Source organism: Apis cerana, linkage group LG6 (genome assembly GCF_029169275.1).
Source record: "Apis cerana isolate GH-2021 linkage group LG6, AcerK_1.0, whole genome shotgun sequence".
Lineage (NCBI taxonomy): Eukaryota > Metazoa > Arthropoda > Insecta > Hymenoptera > Apidae > Apis > Apis cerana.
In genome coordinates, this window is record NC_083857.1 from 5,254,396 (window position 1) to 5,274,635 (window position 20,240).

The 20,240-nt window shown below is 23.7% G+C and overlaps 6 protein-coding genes across 8 annotated transcripts in view; 3 read left to right on the forward strand and 3 right to left on the reverse strand.

Annotated features, from left to right (window-relative positions):
* Positions 1-12: 12 nt before the first annotated feature.
* Positions 13-5,533, reverse strand: LOC107998315 (DDB1- and CUL4-associated factor 12 homolog). Of its 2 annotated transcripts, none has more exons than XM_017057516.3 (7): positions 5,390-5,533; positions 4,702-5,260; positions 4,132-4,587; positions 3,827-4,057; positions 3,449-3,733; positions 3,200-3,365; positions 13-3,042 (listed from the first exon to the last, which is right to left on the reverse strand). In XM_017057516.3, exons 2-7 carry the CDS (start codon positions 4,785-4,787, stop codon positions 2,887-2,889), a joined length of 1,380 nt encoding a protein of 459 aa, XP_016913005.1. In that variant the 5' UTR covers positions 4,788-5,260; positions 5,390-5,533; the 3' UTR covers positions 13-2,886. The 2 variants fall into 2 exon arrangements, with proteins under 2 accessions (XP_016913005.1, XP_016913004.1); XM_017057515.3 differs by having other exon boundaries at positions 4,132-4,602.
* Positions 5,534-5,824: 291 nt separating this feature from the next.
* Positions 5,825-8,033, forward strand: LOC107998314 (U3 small nucleolar RNA-associated protein 15 homolog). Its single transcript, XM_017057514.3, has 5 exons — positions 5,825-5,959; positions 6,121-6,703; positions 6,803-7,023; positions 7,129-7,564; positions 7,654-8,033. The coding sequence occupies exons 1-5, from the start codon at positions 5,870-5,872 to the stop codon at positions 7,887-7,889; spliced, it is 1,566 nt and encodes a 521-aa protein (XP_016913003.1). The 5' UTR covers positions 5,825-5,869; the 3' UTR covers positions 7,890-8,033.
* LOC107998316 (programmed cell death protein 7) lies at positions 7,973-9,474 on the reverse strand. Its single transcript, XM_017057517.1, has 3 exons — positions 8,643-9,474; positions 8,362-8,566; positions 7,973-8,289 (listed from the first exon to the last, which is right to left on the reverse strand). The coding sequence occupies exons 1-3, from the start codon at positions 9,472-9,474 to the stop codon at positions 8,169-8,171; spliced, it is 1,158 nt and encodes a 385-aa protein (XP_016913006.1). The 3' UTR covers positions 7,973-8,168.
* Positions 8,966-10,984, reverse strand: LOC107998317 (tubulin-specific chaperone A). The gene is made up of 3 exons (XM_017057518.3): positions 10,593-10,984; positions 10,127-10,344; positions 8,966-9,874 (listed from the first exon to the last, which is right to left on the reverse strand). Exons 2-3 carry the CDS (start codon positions 10,254-10,256, stop codon positions 9,648-9,650), a joined length of 357 nt encoding a protein of 118 aa, XP_016913007.1. The 5' UTR covers positions 10,257-10,344; positions 10,593-10,984; the 3' UTR covers positions 8,966-9,647.
* Positions 10,985-11,447: 463 nt separating this feature from the next.
* LOC107998329 (protein prenyltransferase alpha subunit repeat-containing protein 1) lies at positions 11,448-14,811 on the forward strand. The gene is made up of 2 exons (XM_062076095.1): positions 11,448-11,694; positions 12,521-14,811. The coding sequence occupies exons 1-2, from the start codon at positions 11,618-11,620 to the stop codon at positions 13,743-13,745; spliced, it is 1,302 nt and encodes a 433-aa protein (XP_061932079.1). The 5' UTR covers positions 11,448-11,617; the 3' UTR covers positions 13,746-14,811.
* Positions 14,282-20,240, forward strand: part of LOC107998308 (GRAM domain-containing protein 2B) — a 58,353-nt gene continuing 52,394 nt past the window's right edge. Inside the window, exons 1-2 of one of the 2 annotated variants that reach the window (XM_062076091.1) lie at positions 14,698-14,868; positions 15,416-15,668. In XM_062076091.1, the coding sequence (XP_061932075.1) occupies positions 15,584-15,668 (85 nt within the window). In that variant the 5' untranslated portion in view covers positions 14,698-14,868; positions 15,416-15,583. Of the gene's footprint in view, positions 15,669-20,240 lie in introns of both variants that reach the window. The other variant, XM_017057506.3, reaches the window with a different exon arrangement.

Consider the following 20,240-nt stretch of genomic DNA (forward strand, 5'->3'; position numbering starts at 1 on the left):
TGATAAACATAATTGTAATTAATGATTTGATATATTTATTTACATGAATTATTTAATGCACACACTCGCACGCACGTACATAAAATTAATGCAGTTTATTCATCTATCAAATAGCACTGCCTGTATGAAATATTTAATATTTTAAATATCAAATAAAAGTAAAGAAATAACATACATTTTATAATTGATTCTAGCGAAATATATATTTGCTTAAAATTGTTATAATACTTTAATTAAAAACAGAAACAACGAAAATAATCTAATTGTAATTTATAAGAAATTTTTACATATACATATTAATTGCACTGGGTAGTTTTCTAACATTAAAGGATGTAATTTTTAAAACAAAATTTTAAATAAGCTTATAACCAATTTACATATTATTCATATATTCTTACATAAATTATAAATAATTTTTGAGAAGTGTTTTATTACAGATATAATAAAACATGAATTATATTCAACAAATCTAAATATATTCTTGTGATACAGAAAAAGAAATATATGATACATATAAAACATTTTAGAAAAAATTGAACAAAATTGAAAAAAATTATTAAAAGACAATTATTTTTAAATTACTCTAATATATTATACTTTTTTCACAAAATTTTTTCATATGCTAAGCATAATACACGAAAAATATTTTCTGATATAGCAATGCAGTAATTGTATCTGTATAAATTTTTTTTTTTATAACTTATATTTATAGTTTATGTATAAAAATTATTTATGTATATTTTTCTATTGCATTATTTGAGTTAAATTACATGATATTTAGATTTGTTTTGTTTAAATGACATTAGTAAGAAAATTAGGACGTATTAATATGGACAATATTTGAAGTCATTTGAAAGTTTTATATAGAAAAGAATGATTTTTGTGAGTTAAAACTAATAATTATTTTGAAAGTGTATACTCTGAATATACAAAATTACTGCATACATTGAAAAACAAAATTATGGATAGTTTGTAGCATTATAATAATAATGTTTGAAGTATTTATAGTAAAAGTACATGTGATAATTGTATTAAAATGTATTCAATGTATTCATTCATTATGCATGATCATATACATGTTCGTACAATCTAATCATGAATTTATAAATACAACACACATTTTTATTCATTATGTAATGCAATGATATTATGAATATATGTTAACAATTTATAATCTGTTAATATAAACAGAATATAATTTGTTATCAGATATACATATATTCATTGAGATATACTAATAATTCAATTGTTTATTGTTTATATGTCAACGATTTCTTGATCTATTAAAATGTTTTATTCTAAGTATTGAAAATGCACTTGCATTTTTTTATTATATCAACAGATTTCATACATGAAACAATTGGTGAACTTACTTGATCATTTAAGTACACCAAAATTTAAAAGTATCATTTATCTCAAAAATTAGACATAAATCTATTTAATTAAATATAAAATGATTCTGGACAATTAACATTATTACAATTCATTCATAGATATATTTGCTGAATTATATATAAAAAAAAAAATTTATCGCAGATTATATTAATGTTTTTTAATTGCAAATGTGCACAGCTGATTTTTTTTGATATTTCAATATCATAAAATTATATCATATATCATAATTAATTTCAATGAATTTATAATTTCATTTATTTGTACTTATCTTTGTATATATCAAATACGAATTATTAAATTTAACATTATATATATACAATGATATTAACGAAAAAAATTATTAAAAAAAATAATTTAAATTATGATAAACTGAATATATTTTTTAAATCTTTGATTTAACAAAACATTAACAATGGCTATGCACATTTATAAAATATTGTTTTATAATTCATGCATTGACTAAAATTATATATGTTTGACATTCTATATGATATATAGAAATACATTATAAAGATTTTAATAGATATTGTTTTCTTAAAATAAATTTTTTATAACAAATATTCATTGTGTATTGTTCTTTTAAGGCCAGTATTAAAATTTTAACTTGATAGATTGCATCTAAGAAACTTAATGTTCATTGCAGTGTCATTCGTTGATTAATTTTAAAAATTTTTATTTCTATTGTACAGATGTAGAAATGTACAACAAGAATTACAAACACTACACTGTATGCAGATGACATAAAAATTTAAATAAATAATCATAATTTGTAATAATGTGCTTTTTTTTAAAATGCATTAATTTTCTAAGAGATCTTTATTCAATAATTTGTTAGATTTCAAATATAATAAATAATACTAGAGAAAAATTTTATATTAAAAGAATAGCTTAATAATTTTACAATAAGCTGATAATAAAGTCATAACATAAATCATGTCAATCGTAAAATTATCATTCACCACATATTAATTTTAAATATACAATAATGTATTAATACGTCAAATTTGGTTCTTTTCACATTGCATACAAACATGTTGATATAATTGATTAGTAATATGAAATTGTTCAATGAAAATCACTTTCAGAGTCAATATACAATTGAAATGATAAAAAATTGGATATATTTATTTGTATCACTTATTTTATCAGGCAGTTGAGATATATACACCTCTAATTATAAAATCTTTTCATCATTCGTTCTTCTTCATTTATCCATAAAGTATAAAAATCTTTGAAAAGTGTATATTATTATCTTAAAATTTTAATGCCTAAATAAAATTGTTTACATCTCACTTTCATATAATAAAATCGAAAGAAAATGAAATTATACAAACATGAATATACAAGATGATAATGACCAGAAAACGTTTCTTAAGTCTATGGTGTATATACCTCTTGAGATAAAATTTTTATAATATTTAGTTAAATGTACAATTTATATAGTTACTTACGTAAAAATCGATGCGGATCTTTTATTGATTAAAATTAACTTTATTGCCATAATCCTGCATAATTACCATAAAGATTTACGGGAAGAGGTCCACCAGCGGTGAATAATCGAGTTCCTGATCCATCGTAACAATGAGTATATATAGCAGGTGTATATTTAACATTTTGAAATCCGTCTATGTATTCTTCATCAGGAAACTGATATTATTATAAAAAAATATTATAATTAATATTAATATTAACTCAATCATATACATATATATAAAAAGAAAAAAATTCTTAAATAAATTTTTAAACATTTTTGAATAGTTTACTACACTTTTAATTAAAAAAAAAAAGGAATTTTAAAACATACCACATATCCTTTTGATGCTTTTAATACAACAATTCTATTAGAATTAATTGATGATTCAAGATACTTTTGAGCTCTAACATCATAAAAGAACATCATTCCTAAGCCTGTTCCAATGGTTAAAACAGAACCTTGAAAACTTACAGATCGAATTCCACAACCGCTATATCTATAAAAAAAATACTATGACTGAATAAAAAAAAAAATCATAAATTATAATAAATTTGAAGAAATTGAAGTAATGTTATATACCGTGAAGGTATTCTTTTTATAGGTTGTACAGTTCTTGCATCTAAGAGTAAAGTATATGAACGGCATCCCACAGCATAAACACCATCATCTTGTACAGCAAGACAAACATTTTCTTGACAAACTGGTAATTTCCTAGATATCTTTTGTCTAAAAGTCTCAGCAGACCAAATATGAATGAAATTATTCAGAGTAATAGCAGCAATTTCTTTATATGTTCTATTGAAGACAAGAGCTCGTACTTTTTGTGCAGATCTACATTCTTTAACACATACAGGTTGAATCAACCTAATATAAAAAAAAATAATATACTCATAAAATATATTTGTTATTTATATTTTATATAATATATAATACAAATATAATTTTTATTTTATATACCTATGTGTTGGCACATCTGCTTTATCAGGAGCTTCAGCAAGATCATTGTCTATACGCCATAAAGCCATTTTGGTATCTCTAGAACCAGAAACTAAAAATTCATCATCTAACCAACACATATCAAAAATCCAATCTCTATGACCACCTTCTCCTACACAAACTGGATCTAAAGTTGGTAGCCTATATATTGCTATTTCATTACTATTTCTTGCTCCAGTTGATAGAAGAGTTCTGCAAAATTGTAAATTTTAATAATGCAATAATGAATTTTAAATTTAAATGAGAATTATTTTTTATTTAAATACCTGGAAGGATTAATTTGAACAGAATGTATACCACATTGCTGCTCAGGAACAGCACCACCTCCTGAATTAATTTGTCTTCCATGTAGAGATGGTATTTGATCTAATTTTTGTGTTGCTACATCATAAACCATCAATTTATTGCATTTTGTACCAAATACTACTTGCCTATCACTTAACCATTGAGAACAAAAGACTTTATTCATATTATTTAAGCTAACTGAATATTCTTTAAATAAATCATGAGTTAATATGTGTCGAAATCCATATTCTTGATTAATTTTTCTCACTTCTCTTGTATTTGTTTCTCTTGCACGTACATAATCCACAAAATTAAATGAAGTTCTTAAAAATTGCTTTCCTTCACTTACAGTCTCTGCTTCATCATCACTTGATTCATAACATATAAAATCATCTGGTTTGTCTGACTTTCTATTTCTTTCCAATCTCAAAGCTAATCTAGAATCAAAAAAACTACTTCCTTATAATGGAAATTGTTTAAAATAGTACTTTATAAGAAAAGTAATAAAAATTATAAATGGTTTTTAATTTAACATTTTTTATATGGTTTACCTTCTAGCACGACGTTCTTCTAAACGAGTTCCACTAGCACAGGGAGGATGTCTACCATAAACAGTCATTCGCTGTGTTTCAGCCATTATGTTTAAATTTTATTATTTATTAATTAATATATATTAGAATATTTAAATGTTGCCGCATATAAAATTTATTTGATAATTTGTTGTAATTATCCTTACTTATATAATATGAGACTATTTTTAACAATATAGTCTCAAAAATATTATTTTAAATGTCTTTGATTACAATATCCCAATTAAATTGTTCTACCTAAATGGAACATAAATACATGTTCCTATCATTATAAGCAAAGCCAAACTTTCTTTGTTTGACCTCCAAAAAAAGGAACTATTAATTTAAAAAACTTGCTTATATTCATGCATTAATACGATCATTGTAATGATCTCTCAAATCACTGTAGAAAAATCAAAGTATCCAAAATAAATATTCAACACTAATAAAGGAAATTTCAATCTCCTCTGGTGTAATATATTTATAAACGTGGTATGCAATGAAATAACAAGAAACTATCTTGGCAGCAATTCTCCTTTGACTGAAACAAAATCAAGCTTCAAATTCTTTTCTAGCTTTTTAAAATAATCAAAGCTTTTCGATCTCAAAGATTATCGAATACTTTTATAAACATTCAAGTTTTTTTAATTATTTATAAAATACAACAAACCTTAGTAAAACAGCAATTGCCGAATCTATCGTGATATCTAACCGAAATTTTTCAGATGAAATCTTTTTTTTTATCAGATGTACATCATCATCATTATATAACTTGCATACACTTATAGATGATAATATGAACATCAAGGTTTCGTATTTAAATTATGCAAAGAAATAGAAAGAAAATCCACAAAATTCATGATAAGCAAAGAGACCTTTGAAGCACTAAGCAACTAACCATCGCCATATTGAAACGAACAGCAAAACCATAGAAAATTTAACAAAGCACACTGAAATCTTCTTAACATATCGTTCAAAATTCTTGCAAAATAGTTTTCAGGAGTTTCTGCATTTAATAATTACAATTGGCAAACAAATTTTTGGACAATTACAAAAATCGAAGGGAGCAACTTCCATCAATTGTCAACAGGAGAAGTTCATCCCCTCTACTGAATTTTATTACAGAATTACAGCTGACATTTTGAAAGAAATGGCGTCCTTCAAGAAAATAAATACTAAAGTATTTGCAAGATCAGGTTCTGAATTAACTCCAGATATTATATATTGGAAAAAATATAGTGTAAGTATATTAAAATAATAAAAAAAATTTAATTTTGTTGCTATAGTAATTTTATCATTTAATTTATAATACACACGTGTATAGAACTTAACCTAAGTAAACAATATTTAAGATAATATTATTAAATTTATAAAAATGTTTTTATATAATTTATTTAACAGGCTCCTGTTTTAGTTAAGGAATTTGGGCCAATTGATTATATTGATTTTTCACCAGTAGAACCTCATTATTTTGCAGTCACTTGTTCAGTAAGAGTACAAGTGTATAATCCAATTACAAAATTAGTAACAAAAAATCTTAGTAGATTTAAAGAAGCTGCTTATGGTGGATCTTTTCGTAGTGATGGCAAACTACTTTGTGCTGGTGGTGAAGAAGCTGTAATTAGACTCTTTGATGTCAATGCAAAAAGTCTTCTTAGACTTTTCTCTGGACACAAAGCTGCTGTACATAGAGCTTTCTTTACTGCGGATAATATTCACATTGCTTCATTTTCTGATGACAAAACTGTTATTATTTGGGATATACCTAGTGAAACACAAATAATATCTTTTAATGAACATTCAGATTATATCAGAGCTGGAGCAGTTAGTCCCATTTCTAATGATATATTATTATCTGGTGGTTATGATAAACATATATATATGTATGATACAAGAACAAGCAAAAAAATTTTTAGTGTTAGTCATGAAGCTCCTGTTGAAAGTTTATTATTTTTACCTTCTGGTGGAATATTTTTATCTGCTGGTATGAATGATAATGATATGGAATATTTTAAATAATAATAATATTTTTTTTAAAACAATATTTCACATATTTTATTATATTTTTTATAATTATAAATAGGAGGAACAGAAATTAGGGTATGGGATGCGCTTGCTGGTGGCAGATTACTTGCAAAAATTACCCAACATCATAAAACTGTAACATGCTTGAAAATAGCTTCAAATGGACATAGAATTTTATCTGGTTCTCTAGATAGACATGTAAAAATTTATGATTCTGGAACATATAAGACTGTTCATTCTTTGGATTATCCAAATTCTGTTCTTAGTATAGGAATTAGTGTAAGAAAATATATTTTACATTTTTAATTATATATTAGAAATTAAAGTAAAATATTATTAAACATTAAGTTACAAGAAACTATTATTAAATATAATTTCTTGCAGTCAAATGATGAAACCATAGTAGCTGGTATGGTTGATGGTTTAATTTCTGTGAGAAGAAGAGAAGAAGATGTAAAAACTGAAAAACCACAACGTAAAAAAGTATCATATAGATATTCTGGAAAAAATTTACATATACATGAAGTAGATGTTATTGTAGATGAAGAACTTAAAGAAATTATGTCTAAACATGATACTTATTTAAGAAAATTCGAATATTCAAAAGCTTTAGATTCTGTAATAGCGAGTTATATAATAAATAAAACACCACATGTTACCGTTGCGCTCATGCAAGAACTTATCAGAAGGCAGGGTTTAAAACAAGCCCTTAGTGGTAGAGATGGCAAGTCACTTGTAAATATTCTTAAGTTTTTAAACAAATATATAGGAAATATTCGATTTGGAAGAATATTATTACATGTAGCTAATATATTAATGGGTATGCTATAATTTTTTATTATTTTTATATCTAATTTTATTTTTATATATTTATTATATAATTTAGATAAATATTTCGATTTCTTATAGATATCTATGAAGATCATTTAGATGAACTTGCAGTAGAACCACGAAAAATGTTCAGTACTTTAGCAGCAAAATTAGAAGAAGAAGAAAATTTAATATTAGCATTATCAGAATTACAAGGAAAATTGCATATGATATTATCTGCTGCGGAAATTGTACCTCCTACACCAATAAAAGATATTCAAACTTTAGAACCTTCAAATGCGGCACAAAAAAATTTAATTTTAAGTATAGCATGAATATAATTTAATATAAATTTGTGTATAAAAAATCTGTATATACTTTTCATAAATATTTTTATAAAATTGAATTATGTTACATATTTTTAATTCTAAAAATGTTTATTATGGATATAAATATTTAAAATACAATAGACCAGAGAATTTCATTCTTCTTAATTTACATCACTTAAATGCATATAATATGTATTCCTATAGCATAAATTATTAAAACATGTATCAAATCAAATTTTATCTATTTTTATACTAGAATCTACAGATGTACATAATTACTTTATTTCACGTAATTTTTTTGAGACATTTTTGCCAGGCAGCTGAGGATGGTTTATCAGGCATTATCCATCCAATTGGTATTGCAAATGCATCATTATCTGAACTTATATATTTATCCCAAGCAGTTCTAGAAATAAAATAATTATTTACAAATTTTTATAATGTAAAAAAATTTAATAATAATATTGTAACTGCTTACCTTATGGAAACAAAATTAGTTAAGTCTGAATTGTATTGATCAAATGTTATTTTTCTTCCAAATAATACTTTTTCCCATTCATCAAAAAGATTTTTCTTTTGTTTTTCAATTTTCTTTTCATTATCATTCTTTAACATTAATTTTAGACCTTGTTCTTCTGTAGAATATTCACGATCAAGCATTGACCATTGTTCTGTTAATTTTGCTGAACATAAAAATATAATTATTAAATATAATTATTAAAATATTTATTATAAACTAATATTGAAAAATAATAATACCAATAATATTATTAAATGCTTCATCAGCTGCTGAAGATAAATGTTCTCCTCTTGCTCTGGCAATATTAGCTTTAACATTACGCAAATTTCGTAATTCTTGTAACAATCCAAGATATTTCCTAGCATCAATTTTTTTCCCTCTAACATCAAATAAAACCATATCAGCATCTTTACGTAAATTTTCTTCTTGCTTTTCTTTATCTATTACGGCTTGTTCTTTCCTAATCCATAAATCAATCTGTGTATGCATTCTTGCTCTTTTTTCCATTTTTATTATTTTTTCATTTTTCCATTTCTCTTTTTTAATTTTTTCTCTTAATCTCTTTTTTTTTCGTTTTTCTAAATCTTTTTTTAATTGATTTAAAAAATTTTGATCTTTAATAGGTTCTAATAATTGAACAATTTCTTCCTTTGCTGCATTACAAATATTTATTTTCTGTTGCCATTCATCTTCCATCAAATGTTGGCTATTCTTAAATTCTGCACAAATTATTTTTAATTTCTCGTTTAATTTATATGCAGATGTTATAGCATTTTTAATTATTGCAATTTTAGATTTTCTGCATATATTTCTCTGGTCATTTATATTATTAGATTGATTAATTTCTAAGAGAAAATTTTCAATATTTTTTTCATCTGCTTGTCGAATTCCTAAATTAATTACTGATGTAGCATTTTCATTTTCAAATGTACCAAATGGATAAATATAATTTTGATATATATTCACATTATAATTTGTATTATAAATATATTGATTCATTAGATGAGACATATTATAATTTGGATCCATATAATTTTGTGTAGAATTCTCTAAATTTTGATCATTAAACATAATTATTAAAGACTACTTAATTTGAAAAAATATAAAATATCTTAATACTATCACTTTCTTTATGCATTAAATGATTACTTTAACTTGTTTACAAATCTTATGTTATTTTAGATGAAAATATAGTTTTCTCAACTTTCCACAATATTTTAATAAAATTAGTAGGCTTTGCTTTTTTAACACATTTCCATAATTTCTCCTTCTTTAGGAAGTTGAGCTTCTGCTTCTTGTAATATTTTTTCTGCTTCAATATAATCTTCAATTTCTTTTAAATCTTGTTCCGTATCCAAAATTTTTTTAAGTTCTTCAAAAGCTTTTGCAAGACGTCGTTGACAATCTGGTACCATCATAAGAGATTCTTGAAGTACTTCTTCTTGTTTTTTTATATCATAACCATCTTTATCTGTAATAAAATTAAAATGATGTAAAAATTATATTTGGAAGAAATTAAAATAATGTGAATATTTTAATTGTGATATTTTATATAAAAAATGTACAAGCATTATAATATAGTACATCAACTAGTGAATCAAATAGAAATTTTGAAATATTAAAAAATATACGGAAATATTTGCTAAATAACACAGCTATTGAAAGGATAAAAATAACAAAAATAACTAGCTTTTGATGGCATTTTTCAAAATATTTTTCTCACCCTGTTCCTTTAATTTTTGTATCCTTTCACGTTGCTGTGCTGCTTCTTTTTCATACGTGACTTTTTCTTTCGCGAGACGTTTCACTACTCCAGTCTTAATTTTTAAAATTCTTATACGAGGATCAGACATTGTTTTAATTGAAATATTTTATTTTGGATGCAGAAAATGAAGCGTTTACTGATTAAACAAGGTTTTCCTTATAAGGTAAGATGAATAGCTATAAATGAAATCAAGAAAAATTCTATAACATAAAGATTATACCGATTGATAATCGTAAACTCATATTCTATGAACTTATTAAGAATGACGATCATTTTAATCGATTATTTAATTTATGTTTAATATTTTATAAATTTTAAATAAAATAATTTTTAAATTGAAATTAATATAAAATTTGATTTAAACAAAATGTGTGTTTTTCATTTTTTTAAACAAATATTTTTATATATTGATATATTTACTTACTTATTCTTTTATACAGAAAAATTATTTGAATTAGGTTAGGTTAAAATCGTAACGGTTATGGCACCACTAATAGAATTCTATGATATAAAGGTTATACTGATTGATAAAACTCATTCCATTAACTTATATTTTTATAACATGAAGTTGTCGAGAATGTCGATCATTTCAATCGATTATTTAATTTATATTTTATATTTTATGAATTTTAAATAAAATAATTTTTATATTGAAATTAATATAAAATTTGATTTAAACAAAATATGTTTGCAATTTTCATTTTCTTAAACAAATATTTTTACATATATTGACTTATTTTTATATTTTTATATAGAAAAATTATTTGAGTTAGGTTAGGTTAAAATATTAATGGCGTCACATTTTATTTTATTTGTATCATTTAAATAATAACATAACATTATAATATTATTATGATATATAATATACATATATATATATATATATATATATATATATATATATATATATATATATATATGTAAAATTAAATTATATTCATAAAAATAAAAATCAAATATATTTATTTCTATAAATATAGATTTTATTTCTAATATTTTTTATAATATATATATTAATATCTTACTATATACATATATATATATTAATATATACATAATATGTATATATATATATATATACAATAGAATATTAATAAATACGATTTCATAAAAAATGTTAAATATAAATTAATCTACATTATTTACATTTATATTTATTTAAAATAAATATATATATATATTGAAATAAAATAAAACAAATAAATATATTTAATTTTTATTTTTTATCAATATAATTCAATTAATAATTTCGCGCCATTTGATTTCGAACGTTCGAGACTTGCAGAAAACTTCAAAGAGTATCGTAGTATATCCCCCCACACTTCCGCAGAAAAACGCTACATCGTGCCTGCATTGAAAGGTGCAGTGAGAGAAACAGAAGGGTTAATTGTGTATCAGTTTATCCTTGATTTCCTAAGACATGTAACAAATAAAAGTGACAAGATTAAAATGCAAGACGATATTTTTCCGGCTGCAGAGAAAATCCTTTCCGACATCGAAAATGTGGTGAAGAAGAATCCGTCACTGTGAGTGTTTTCTTAGATACATTACGAGGGCGGAGTCTTTAAAAATATCTGTGAAATATACTTTAAATTCTTAGATTTCGTGCATTAGCATGTTTATTATATAGACAATATCATATTTCATATAATGTTTTAATTATAATGGAATTAAATCATAACATTATCGTCGTACGTTTTAATCAAGCATAAGCACATACGACGCTTTATAAAAAGTTTACATAGTAAATATAATATCAGCAATGTTGGTATCTAGTATTTACAATAGGAAACTGACGCTTTTGTAATTATTAAATCTTAATAATTATTATTGAACGTATCTTTTTTTTAATTTCTCTTTCTTTTTCATATATATATATATATATATATATATATATATATATATATATATATATATGTAATATATACGTATATGTAATATATACGTATATACGCAAATATAACATTATAATTGCATGCATTATTGATATCAATAATCGATGATAATATATATCAAACTAAATCTAAATATATTAAAAATATAATTTTATATTAATATTATATGTCTAAAAGTTAATATTATTTTTATAATAGCATTTTATAAACATTTTTTATTTTTTATGTTATTATATAATTTATAATATTTTATGACAATTTAAATATTTTTCAAACATTTCACATTTAAAATTTATTATTATAATTACTAATTTACAATCAATAATTAAAAAAATTCAAATAATTAAAAAAATATATATATATTTTATTAAATTATATAAATTAAATTAGAAATGTTTATATTAAAAAGATTCTGTTTATTACTTATTATTATGCGTTGATTCATTTTTAATTTCAGGAAAAGTTTTGAAATAATCCCTGCTGAAGACAATGAAAACAAATCACCAGTATTTCATCAGGAAGATTGTCTCGGATTGGCATCGTGGTGCGTGCAACCACTTTACTGTTATGCTTATCGTCGGCTCTTTGAACTTCGACAAAATAAACACAGACGTGAGGAACCTAGTACAATAGCAAGATGGTTGTTGGGCGCATTATTATTAAATCCAGATGTTACGACATTCTGGAACATGCGACGGGAATTAGTAAGAAATCATAAATTAGAAGCATCCGAAGAATTCTTTTTTTCACGATTGGTGCTTTATCATAAGCCAAAATGTTTCGAGGCGTTCGCCTATCGACGATGGTTATTATCATATATATTGAATAGTAAAGACGGACATTATGACCCAGAATCGGTGGAATCGCCACTTTGTAGGGAATTGGACATAGCAACTACGTGTGCGGAAAGATACGCGAGTAACTATCATGCCTGGAGTCATAGACGTCATGTATTGACCCTTCGTGAATCACGTGGATTTACATATCCGAGTCTGGAAACAGAATGGAAGAATTCACTCGCTTGGTGTCAACGGCATGTGTCGGATTATAGCGGGCTTTCCTATCGACAGTTCCTACTAAAAAAATTCATGTTTGAATTCAAGGAACTACCGAAGGAACCGTCTATAAAATACTCGGATGTCAGAGAGCAATGGAAAGAAGAACTATTCGTTTATATTAAGTCAAACATCAGTGAAAAAGGGAACACCCATCAATTGCAGAGGCTATTTAATGCTACAAATGCGGAATCTGAAGCAACTACTTCATCGAAAATGAAACAATATACATATTTCCATGCTTTGTCATATTGGCTAGAAGAATGCCATGCGAATGATAGTGCTATTTTCTTGTACAACGATCACGAGGCTCTTTGGTGTCATCGTAGATTCCTTGCGTATCTTCTTGTGCGTTTTATGGCATTGAAGCATTCTTACCACAAAGACGAATACGATTTTGATAGCCAATCCGTTGACAAATCGATTGAAAAAAAAAATGTTCAAAAAACATTAGCTACGTTAACGAACGATGACGTGATTTTGTGCCACGATTTTCTCGTGCAAGCATTCCGTGCATGCACCAACAAAATTGCTGATCTCGCTATCAAACGAGATCAACACGAGAAAATGCTAGTTGAGAGATTTTTTAAATTTCTCCAAAGCATCGAATTTGAAATTAGATCGTGATCTCGTTGCGTCCAGATTTTACATTGAAACGAAAGATAAAATATACGCAATAAGACAATTTTAATTGGGCATGGACCGATATGCCGTTGTAAAAATCATGCAATAACTGTTCTGTATTTCATACAGACATTATTCCTAGGCGTATATTCTATGTATGAATTATATTTCAATAGTGCTCTCTCGTCTGATCTGTTGCGCGGTGATCTGTGCATATAAATCAGTGCTGTCCACGAGAGGGATCTCTTATGCGACTTTGTTCCCTTTTACATGTCATAAGAGTAAAAAGAACTCAGAAACAGATCTAATATTCTAGATTTTCTTCTCTTTCTATCTTGCTCTTAAAACGAATGAACGTGAAAAAAATGAGAATATGAAAGATATTCTGAAACTGGACAGCACTGTCATAAATGATGTAGCATCGTTTATGATAACACAAGATCTAATGTACAATGTAAATGAAAATGGAATGAGTATCGATACTTATTTTTGAGACATTTACCGTATATTGTTTAAGAAAATTTTCAATAATTGAAGACGATATATATTGTATCGTAATTAACAGAAAAAAGAAGAAACTGGAAGTTGGATAACGTTTGATTTTTTAAACGTTATCCAATATGCGAAAAAAATAAGTATACTATGATTGCGTAGTAAAGAAGAAAAAAAGTGTCTTTTGAGGCTATGGGGAAGTATTATTATGGGGTAAATGTGTATAGTGGAACGTTGACAAAGTATAAAATGAAAAAAGAAAAAAATGTTAGTTTTGTAATCATGTGTTTTTAGTCACCTTATTAGAATAGCAAAGGCTCGCAAATGCCGGCCATTTACATCGTCAAGCCAAATGTTTTGACGCCACTAGACATATGCGATATTGGCCACGTTGTCCTCCTTTGGCACGACAATCTGACCAAAAATAAATCTCTAGACTTTTGTCTGAATTTCTCGTCAGTCTACCGGGAACGGTCGTTAAATGCGTACGATTGTCAGATTTCTCGTCATCAAATCCTATAACTTCCGTTTCATTGTTACATGTTAATAAAGTTCAGTGAACCTTGTCGACAACAAATTTTTGTTTTTTTTTCTTGTATTTTTTTACTGATGAAAATCTACCTTTAATATATGCGTAAGCGTTTCCTCATAAAAAAATTTGATCCTAATCTTTCAATTGTCTTAATTCTCTAATATCCTTTAATTCTAAAAATTAATATATGAAAAAGAGTACAAAATCGCGGGAAATTTTTTTCAATATTATAATTGCAAATGTGAAAATTTTGATATTTAAAATCATTATAAAAAGAAAATATTTTATTTTGATTATGCTATTGGCTCATAAAAAATATTACTAAACAATAATGTTAATTAATTAAAAATATTTTTATTAAGTACTATAAGATATTTAAAATTTTAGAAAACGATAACAAAAACATAGTATCCTATGCATATTATAGCTATTCATAATATTAATCGATATATGATGATTTTAATTGATCGATATAAGATAATATTATTCAACGATCAAGAAATCAATCGATAGTTCCCATTGCAAATAGTTCATCTAGAGTAACAGAAACGTGTATCTGTTTTAAATGTATTATTATCAATGGATTACTTTTAATATATTATCGAAACTTGCACGTGACGTTTGTCTATTACGTTCATTGGTCGATCAGTTCGATTGTGTGACTACAAGGTACAAGTCGGTCGATAGGCATCCTCAGAAATTCTACTAGTACGATTATTTCAAGGAAGCAACGTGATGAACTGTGCAGTGGCGGGTCGGACGAGTCATTTTCTTTTAATTCGTTTATTCGAAATCAAATAAATCAAAAGTTGAATTGATGGCATCTGAAACTAGATCTATGATTCAAAATAACCTCGATAATTTTTCGAAGCAAGACCGGATGCGAACTGTTCAAAACAAAGGTAAGACGAATACTTTTTTGTATTTATCATACAATTTATAATATTTAATTATTTTTTTATTAATTTTTATTTTTTGTGATTTTGATTTTAATTTTTCATAAAGATAATTTATTTTAATATTTTGTTTAGTTGATGAATGTAATTTTTAATTTCTTGTTAATATTAAATGTCAACATATATCAAATAAATATTTGATTACTATTATATATATTTATATGTATTTATATTATATATTATATTATATATATGTTATTATATATATAATTTAATATATTAAAATTTATTTATATTTTGATGGTCTGAATATTTTTCTTTTAAATAAAATCATATTCATATTCTTATTCTATATATAAATATATATACATATTATAAATATATATATATATATATATATAAGTGTATTTTTTTATAATGAATTAATCGTTATATGTGTATTAATATGTATTATATGTGTTATTTTATATGAATATCGGATATTTATAGCATTATGAGTATATTTTAATTAAAAGCATTAGATATAAAAGAAAATTTTAATTTCATAAATTCAATTATATTTTATATATTTAAATATATAAATATAAAATGTTTAATTATTTTTCTTTAATAAATTATTTTTATTATTGTTAAATACTAATATGATATTTGCAAAAAATTGTTCCATGGAGTTTTTAAATAAAAATATCTATAAAAATATTTTTTCTGTTATAATGAAAATAAACTTATTTTATTTTCTTACAGATTGTCCAATATTATTAATAATATGATGATATTAATGCAACAACGAATGTTTTTTAAATTATATTTGTTTTTTAATAATTATTAAATTACTAAATTAAATTATTAAAATCACTTTTACAAAATCCTTTATATAATGAAAAATTTTCAAATAAAATAATATTGTAATCAAAATTCAATGCATTTGTGATAAAAATTAGAAATAAATATAGAGAATTATCGAACCTTGACCTATTGCCCAATTAACCATATATAGATTCACCCCTTCCTTTCTTGATCCTTTATTCATAGATTTTGCGGTATTTGTGAGAAAGTTCAAAGCGACATCATGTTCTACCTAACGTCGAGAATGTGAAAATTTTATAATAATTCATATGGTGAATAAATATATGTTTTGTCAAATCAATGAAAATTTCTTAAGAAGATTGATATAACATCAAGCAAGAAATCTGTGTAATATTCGTAAGAAATACTTTGTTTAAGTGGGTAAAATAATAAAACAGCCTTTCAATTATATTTCATATTTCTATAATATTTTCTTAGATTATAAATATAAATATAACGATCGAAACACTAAGCCTTTAAATAAAATTTATTCATTTATATACATTTTATTTATGTACATTCTTTAAAATAAATCATATGAATTATACAATATAAATATTTTTTAAGAAAAAAACATCTATGAAGAATGCAGAAAAATTAGAAATAATTGTTAAAGTTGATAATTTATTATAAAATTTAGAAATATGTATATTATATATCATATATTATACATATTTTCAATAATTGAAAAACAATTTAAATATTAAAGAAATTTAATATATGTATATATATATATAATAGCTTTAAATATTTATTTATGTATTATGTAAAAAAATAACTGTATATTATTCAGTTATTTATCTTATGTTTAAATGTGAAATGAAAAATTAATATATTTAATAATAAATTTTTATAATCATGATAAAATTTAAAAGAAAATAATAATAGGATAATTTTATAGATATTCCATTTATATTTATATATAGCAATTTTAGTTTCTTTAAAATGATTTCTTATTATCGTTTTCATTACAGAAATCCTCCAGATATTACATATTATCTATAATATTTTAAAAATATACATATTATCTTATTATCATTTTACAGATATTGTACAATTAGACGCATTCTCTTGAAAATACCGTTTACACTGTACGAATGTGAAATAGTACAGATAAAAATTTGATATATAGTATAGTATCATTATTGTCAAACGAACTTTAATCCTACAATGATTGGCATCTATGCAACAGTATATACGTATATACTACTACATATAACATTTTATAAACAGGAACCATTCATTTACCTTATACATTAAAGTTTACACTAAACGAAATAAATTTTTTTATACGAAAAAATTTATACATAAATAGAAATTGTTTATGTTTAATATTATTCTCTTTTATATTTGTACATATATAACAATATTATATATTATATTTTTATATATATCCATATAATGAGCATAGATTGCTTATATAACAAGATGACATCGATAAAATAATATGGATTTTATAAATTAACAAAAAAGGGATTAAATAATATTAAATTTAAAAAAATATAATACTTAATAATTAATTTAATTCTTACTATTTATTTAATACATACTTAATACAATTATTAAATTAATATCTAATATTAAATAAGTTCTTTTATTAATATTATTCATTTTATTTATTTATTTTTGTATTTATATATTTATTCATTTATGCTTAAATACGATATGATGCAAAAGAAAAATATATTATAAAATAAAAATAATTCTTATAACATTTTTGGAGTTAAGCAGAAGAAATAATTTTCCAATATATAATTTTTCTGTATTTTAGCACGCTCATGTGTTGTTACATAAATTTATTTTTACATTTATCCCCCCAAGAGAATTGATTTAAATATTGAATTGAATACAACACCGAATGAAATTTTATTTTTAGATCTATTTAATCTTGGCATAGTCATTGCAAACAAAGTGTAGAGTCTTTCGTGCAATACATTTCATTACGAACTATGATCATTGCGAACTATATTACGTTTTATTAACAATATATTACGTTCAAATAAACAAATATCATCTTTATCACGTGTTTCTTGGCAAAAGAATGCGTTATTCTATTCTATTCATCGTATAATGATGAACGCAGATTCATGTTCCCATACGATTTAATAAAAAAAATCATTTCCGTATAAAATATATACATTCTCTTTGTCACGAAATATGTAACTCTGAACTCACGACCTTCTTCATGAGGAACGGACGTGCACATATGCGCTCACTTAATACTAATTGAGACCGAATTAACTGGCATATGGATAAAATGAAACTTGAACGTACTATCGGTCGGGAGCACTGACAATATTACGGTTATCACGATTTTTATGAATCCGCCATCGGTGTTTTTTGTACTGAACTCTTTTTTTGTTGTTAAATCTGTTTAATTCGCTATCTCTTCATACGTGGTTTGTAAAGTTTCTTTATTAATATTGATATTTATATATTTAATTAACGTATGCAAAAATTTACAAAATTCAATGATATGAAAAAAAAATCTTTAATCTTTAATCATTTTTGTTTTTAGAAGCTATTTGATTGTAATAAAATTTAATAAAGAAAATCTATATTAAAAAAAATGAGAAAAAACTTTCTATTAATATTTCTTTAGTATTCATAAAAATATGAATTTGTATAAACATAGTTTAGTAATGACATTGGTGTAAAATTAAAATTAAGAAATTACAAAAAAAAATAAAATAAATCTTTGAGATTAGGATTGATTAAGCTCCAAGGTGATGAAATATTATTATGAAATATTATTATAAATATTATGAAATATTAAACAATATAAAATACATATTATTTTAATTTAGTAATTAAAATATTCTGAGAAAGAATTAAAATATTATAATAATTAATGTATTTTAAATATATGTATTTATAGTATTTTATAAATATTTAATATTTATCATTACCAGCTTTTATAATACTTGCGATTTTAATCTTAAAATTGTTAATCGTTTGTTTATTTTATAATCAAGAAAACATAGTTTTTATCATGCATTGTTAAAACTTACAGTGAAGCTTTTCAAAATATTGATTGATAATCTATTTCTATCATATATTCTATTTATTATGTTTTTTTTTTAATTTTAAAAGTATTAAAAATTGTAAAAAAAGAATAAAATTTCAAATTAATGGAAAAATTTTCATGGAATCTTTTAAAATTTTTTATAAAAATAAGTGACGTATTCGTTTAAAAAATCATTGTTTTTTAAATGTGGGAATTTCATGTTATATCATCATGGAACTCCCTGGATATGAGCAATTCCGGAAATAATTATGAATCAACCAAGATTCACATATATTACAAATATTTTAGAAATGCAGCATTCCTGAGAAGGATGCGCGGTCTTTTGCCAAAAAGTGAAATCGTCCTTGTATACCTAAGTGAGACACCTCGAATTTTTAGTCGTTAATCAGAGATTCACGAAGTCGTTTTTCAAACGTTGTTACATATATATATATTTTGGCATTTTTAACCAGCAACATAATTTGTGTCATATAAATAATCTAATAATATTTAAAATTCTTATTAATAGACCAAAATTTTAATATAATTCAATTTTTTTTATAAATGAATCATTATGTTTTTCTAATTAAGAAGTTACGATAGAGTAAAAATAAATTTCGAATTTTTTAATAACATTTTTTATATATTTTATTTATTTTTTATATATTTATTTTATTTTCTAATATTTTTTGTATTATTTCATTTTTCAAATTTTTCATATATTT

Bases quoted from the DNA above. Each gene is read 5' to 3' on its own strand.
- LOC107998315 (XM_017057515.3), bottom strand. From the start codon at position 4,787: ATGGCTGAAACACAGCGAATGACTGTTTATGGTAGACATCCTCCCTGT. The intron at 3,734-3,826 runs GTATATAAAATA...TTTTTATATTAG, and splicing joins GCAGATGTGCCAACACATAG to GTTGATTCAACCTGTATGTG. The intron at 3,043-3,199 runs GTATGTTTTAAA...TAATAATATCAG, and splicing joins AAGCATCAAAAGGATATGTG to TTTCCTGATGAAGAATACAT.
- LOC107998314 (XM_017057514.3), top strand. From the start codon at position 5,870: ATGGCGTCCTTCAAGAAAATAAATACTAAAGTATTTGCAAGATCAGGT. The intron at 5,960-6,120 runs GTAAGTATATTA...TTTATTTAACAG, and splicing joins TATATTGGAAAAAATATAGT to GCTCCTGTTTTAGTTAAGGA. The intron at 7,565-7,653 runs GTATGCTATAAT...GATTTCTTATAG, and splicing joins TGTAGCTAATATATTAATGG to ATATCTATGAAGATCATTTA.
- LOC107998316 (XM_017057517.1), bottom strand. From the start codon at position 9,474: ATGTTTAATGATCAAAATTTAGAGAATTCTACACAAAATTATATGGAT. The intron at 8,567-8,642 runs GTATTATTATTT...TTTTATGTTCAG, and splicing joins AGCATTTAATAATATTATTG to CAAAATTAACAGAACAATGG. The intron at 8,290-8,361 runs GTAAGCAGTTAC...TTTTATTTCTAG, and splicing joins ACTAATTTTGTTTCCATAAG to AACTGCTTGGGATAAATATA.
- LOC107998317 (XM_017057518.3), bottom strand. From the start codon at position 10,256: ATGTCTGATCCTCGTATAAGAATTTTAAAAATTAAGACTGGAGTAGTG. The intron at 9,875-10,126 runs GTGAGAAAAATA...ATTTTATTACAG, and splicing joins ACAAAAATTAAAGGAACAGG to ATAAAGATGGTTATGATATA.
- LOC107998329 (XM_062076095.1), top strand. From the start codon at position 11,618: ATGCAAGACGATATTTTTCCGGCTGCAGAGAAAATCCTTTCCGACATC. The intron at 11,695-12,520 runs GTGAGTGTTTTC...TTTTAATTTCAG, and splicing joins GTGAAGAAGAATCCGTCACT to GAAAAGTTTTGAAATAATCC.